The sequence below is a fragment of the Cryptomeria japonica genome, chromosome 7, assembly GCF_030272615.1.
Source record: "Cryptomeria japonica chromosome 7, Sugi_1.0, whole genome shotgun sequence".
Lineage (NCBI taxonomy): Eukaryota > Viridiplantae > Streptophyta > Pinopsida > Cupressales > Cupressaceae > Cryptomeria > Cryptomeria japonica.
In genome coordinates this window covers 121229117-121234028 of record NC_081411.1, presented here as the reverse complement: position 1 = coordinate 121234028, position 4912 = coordinate 121229117, and the positions used below count along the sequence as shown (strand labels likewise).

The 4912-nt window shown below is 34.5% G+C and overlaps 1 protein-coding gene across 1 annotated transcript; it reads right to left on the bottom strand.

Annotated features, from left to right (window-relative positions):
• Positions 1-2624: 2624 nt before the first annotated feature.
• Positions 2625-4333, bottom strand: LOC131045460 (hydroxycinnamoyltransferase-like). The gene is made up of 2 exons (XM_057979042.1): positions 3905-4333; positions 2625-3818 (listed from the first exon to the last, which is right to left on the bottom strand). Exons 1-2 carry the CDS (start codon positions 4298-4300, stop codon positions 2841-2843), a joined length of 1374 nt encoding a protein of 457 aa, XP_057835025.1. The 5' UTR covers positions 4301-4333; the 3' UTR covers positions 2625-2840.
• Positions 4334-4912: the final 579 nt, after the last annotated feature.

Sequence of the window (4912 nt, the reverse complement as noted above, 5' to 3'; positions counted from 1 at the left end):
AGTCCTTAGTAGCAAGGGCATCTGCACCTTGAAGCGTCTTGATATAACTAGTCAAACCTCCTGCCGAAAGTTCTTTCCATAGTGCTTCCTTATTTTGCCATTTTTCATAGACTATGGGCTCCAAATAGTTCTTGTCTCTGCCCATCTTACAAAAATCCCAATTCTCAACAACCTGCAACACAAATAGAGCCGAGCTAAACCAGATAGAAATAATTAAAAAAGGCACCAAAAATTTCAGCTTTCCCCACATAAAAGATGTCCTGCCAAGGACACCTTGGAAGATGTCATTCTCCGTCACTTTAAAAAACCCCTTGAGCTTCACATGCATTATAATCATTATGGAGTAAGGTAAGAAGATCCACTACTATCCGATCATAAATGTTCCAAACTTTCGAACTTGGCAATCCGACCCCAATGTTGGCCAAATTATCTAGAACCTTATTACCTTCATGGTAAACATGTGAAATTTTAATTTCATTAAAGTCCATGAGAAGCATTAGTCTATCTTCAATAATATCTTTGATTGACCAACTAGGGGAGGAACAACCCATTAAACATTTAATGATGTGTAGGGAGTCACACTCCAACCAGCCCCTTCTCAAACCTTTCTCTTTTGCTAATTTGATCCCGACATAGGATGCAAAGAGCTTTTCCACATGCTTTGTTGAAAGTTAATATGGCATGTCATTATCTGATGATGAATTTTCAACATTGTGTGTGTGAAATTAAAACTCTTTCTTTATATTCAAATTATTTATTCTATCAATAAAAATATTGGTCAACAATAAAGATTTAAAATTACCAAACCTATTGGTAGAGAAAAATTCTTCATTTATTATATTCATTAGTACCAAAGGACTTACTAGGTAATTAATCCTTTTTATTGGATTGGTACTCCTTTGTTTACAATTTATTGCCACAATTAAAGTATTGTATATTAAAGTTACTTTAATATTGTGATCTATAATTAATATTTGAGTTCTTACATATTATTTTCTTCATACATTTATTCTCTTTTTACCCACCTATTACAACAAGGGAACAAACATATTTATCATCCATGGACCTTATTGTATTTTATTAAGGTAGTAAAATATTAATAATATTTTCTAATTTAATTGTTGTACCATTATTTCTTATTGTCATCACAAGGTTATCACACGAATCTAGTTAGGAATAAACTAATATAGTGCATTTATCTTCTTCTTTTAGCTTTAATCACTAGTTCAAGTTTAACTAATATCATATTGAAATAATTTTAAAATTAACTAGCTTCATAATGTCTCCCCCTCATTTTTGACAATATAACATTTTTCATGAAACATTATTAATTACCCAAGTTAATAAATTAATATAGTGCACTTAACTTCTTCCACGTGTGTGTGTGTGTGTGCGTGTGTGTGTGTGGAGAAGCTAATAGAAAAAACCAACTAATACTCCTATTACCTGTATGCATTTTTACACATTCTTGATTAGAAATACCTTATGGTTTAGCATAAGAAGCTACTATAGTCCACTTATTCTTTTCACAAAAAGATCGCCCATCTTCAACTTTCATAATTTGATGTTTGACCATGAAATCTATAAATATTAGGCCTAACATTCTTCACATAGATTTATTTTTTCTCTAATCAATCACAAAATATTTTTAAAAATTTATTTGATTCTAGTTATACACCTATTACGACCGTACAACCATTATAGGGGTTGATTACTACACATGCTTGTGTATGTGCTCTAACAATTTAGACACCATGAAAATAACTAAAATTTATTTAATATAAAATCTTAAGGAGTTTTTCCCTCTTTTATTAGGACTCTTTGTTTTTCCTGGTTCTAGTTTTTTTGTTATAGGTGTTGGTTCTTAATGATCGATTTTCTCACAGCTCAAGAGACCTCTCTCTTTCATCGTTCAACTACTTTGTAAGGGTTCAGGACCTCTCTCACTTTATCTAATTAGAACACATTTTTAGGATAGTATATTTAGTTAAAATTCAACAATATATACATAATTTAAATATTAACATATTTATAAAGTAATAAATTGCATGATGCTAGAATATTACAAACAACACAAGTATTTATGTATGGAGATCTTGTAGGAGAAAACCCAACACTGAAATAGATTAAACAAAATAAGGTCATTGGGATAATAATTCTCAATCTACAACATACTTAAATTTTATAGTCACTCTAATTTTACAGCAACATATGCATCATATATATTATAAAAGTGTTCACATTAATAACCTTTGCACATTCATACAAATTGGTATCTACCTACATACATACATATGTATATGTCTCCAATTCTTATTTCTAATGTGACATATATAGATTCAATTCTAAGTCTAACATTTTGCTAAAAAAAGAAGTTAATAGCATCAAACTTTATTCTTTAATTTAGGTCTGGTCCATGCCATATTATACATTTCATCTGCATACACCCCTTGTTACTCCTTTTTTTAATCTATTGAAATCAAGCAAAAAAAAAATTACATAAGGAAGGTAACCAACAGATTGTCGAATAAGAAAGAACAAATTACTTCTTAGAACAAATCAGATTATAAAAGTACAATAGCGCTGCTATAATAACAATGAAAATATACCTATCTACTTACAATAGTACTGCTAGTAACAAAATAAATCAATGCCTGAAATATTAAACATATATTAATGCCTGAAATATTAAACCAAAGCTGCGGAGTCAATGTTTTACTTGTTCCTCTTTCTCTGGTGTGGACAGCCAGGAAATCACATCCCAAAGTTCAACGACGTAAGTTACATGTCAAACCCATGGAACGCATTGTCGCCCACAGATTGTACCATGTTGGGTGAAGTCAATCAACTGAAACAGAGAGAAGGAGGTGTAGGATTTCCATTTGGTGTTGAGGAAGGCAAGTGGAGACCAAAATACTTTTTCCTCCATCCTTTGCGCATGACAAGAACATGGTTCCAATTTCGTTCATTGTTGCAGTCTGCACATCCGAAGGCTTCCCCCATCCAAAATCCATCCCGTACAATGGAAATCTTGGAGAGCTAACTGCGTTGGTTCCGTATTTCCACCCGGCTTCTGTAACTAACTTTACAAAATTTCTATCAGGATATCCCGCCCAGTCGATCAGATAATTAATCTGCTCTTGGGAAGTGCAGGAATCAATGACTTGCTGGATAACACCCGCAGCGAAGGAGATGTCGGAATTGACGAGTGTGTTGGCTGTTGTCTGCGCCAAGCCTACAGACAAGCAATTTCCAAAATAATCTGGAGTTAGAGGCCGCTTAACACGACCCCTGCAATCACACAGCAATAAGAAGTAAACGGCTTCTTCCTTCGGCACCTCGCGAGCTCTCATCACACATCTCCAAAATTGTGCAGCCACTGCAACAAAAGAAGTCGAAGCACCGCTTCGTTGTTTCAGGTATTGTATTTTGTCCTCAGTAAAGCAAAACGTTGAATATATCACTTCCGTTTTCTTTTTGAGATCGACCCATTTCTGGAGGTCCCCTTTGGGCGTGTCCACTTCCCCGGTAGTACATGTCTTTATGTTGTCTGACTGTGAATTGTCAGGTACAAACTTGAAAATCTTGGCCCCTGTAATTCCATGGCTTATTATCTCATGGGCTTTGTAGGAAATAGAAAGGGGACTCTTGTTATCTCGTTTGAAAATTGTTCTGGAGTGCTGAGGAGGTTTGACAAGGGGAAGGCCTCTGCTACACTCTGCCCACGATGTCAGGAAATGCCAGAACGAATTTCCATCTGCTATTACATGATGAAAGGTGGTTCCGATGCATATCCCGCCTTCCTCAAAAGCTGTAACCTAAAATACCCAATGAGTTTTAATAGAAAAGAGATTTGATAAGGGCTACACAACTGACATAAAATAGAAAAGGGTTTTTTAAATACCTGTATTAGCAGAAGCGGTCTACTGTAATTTTCATCGACAGATAGATCGACGTCGTGAACAAGTTTTGGGAAGAAGGCCTTACGCTGAAACCCATCTTTTTCTAATTCTTGGAAGGGTATATTAATTGATGCCTCCCTAAATTCCACACCTTCGTCATTGCAATCAACCTCCGTTCTGCCAGATTCTCCCTTCTTCAATCGACCAGCCAGAGGGTAGAAATGTACTAAAACTGAGGAGAGGCTTTTCTTTATGCCTTGTATTAATGAAGAATATTCGTTCAAAGGAGACTGTGTATAGAAGAAAAGCCTTTGAACATTGTTGAAGGGTAACCAACCATGATCAAGATTGGAGAGGAACATGGTCTGTGTGGCAGTTCGGGTGGCCGGCCTTACCATAGACGTTTTCCTCACTTTGACAATGGCTTCTGCTTCTTTTCCTGCCATTACTGTAGGCACAACAAGGGGAAACAATTTAATTCAATTGAACATGTGGTCACGCGGAAAGAAAAAGGCAAGCTTTGGATTCCAAGTCGAATTAGTTTTTGAGTTCTAGTTTTGAAGGACAAAATTCGTAAGTAGCCATGTGGGCACAGCAGACTTAAAGCAATACTACTAACAAGTCAAACAAACTGTTTATAAATAAATATAGAATAATAAACATAGTGCCTTTTTTAAAATAAAAGTCTAATGTTGACTGGAAATTTTTAACTTGCCTTTTGAATGAGAATATTTCTTAATACTTATTGATGCTTCTAGATAATCCAACTTCTATTTATTTGTCAAACATTTATTATTTGTTTTCTCACGTGCTAGCCTGTATTTTGTGATAAGTAATGTTTTAATACGATTAAGAATTGATGTAGTAACGAATGACATCTAAGAATGAACAAGTGATTTAATATTATTTATTAATTCTTATATTATTTTTTTTTGTATTAGAAATCAAGAGATCGATAATCAAAGAGTTTATACAAAAGAGATTACGGGAGGCAGAGCTTCAACCACCAA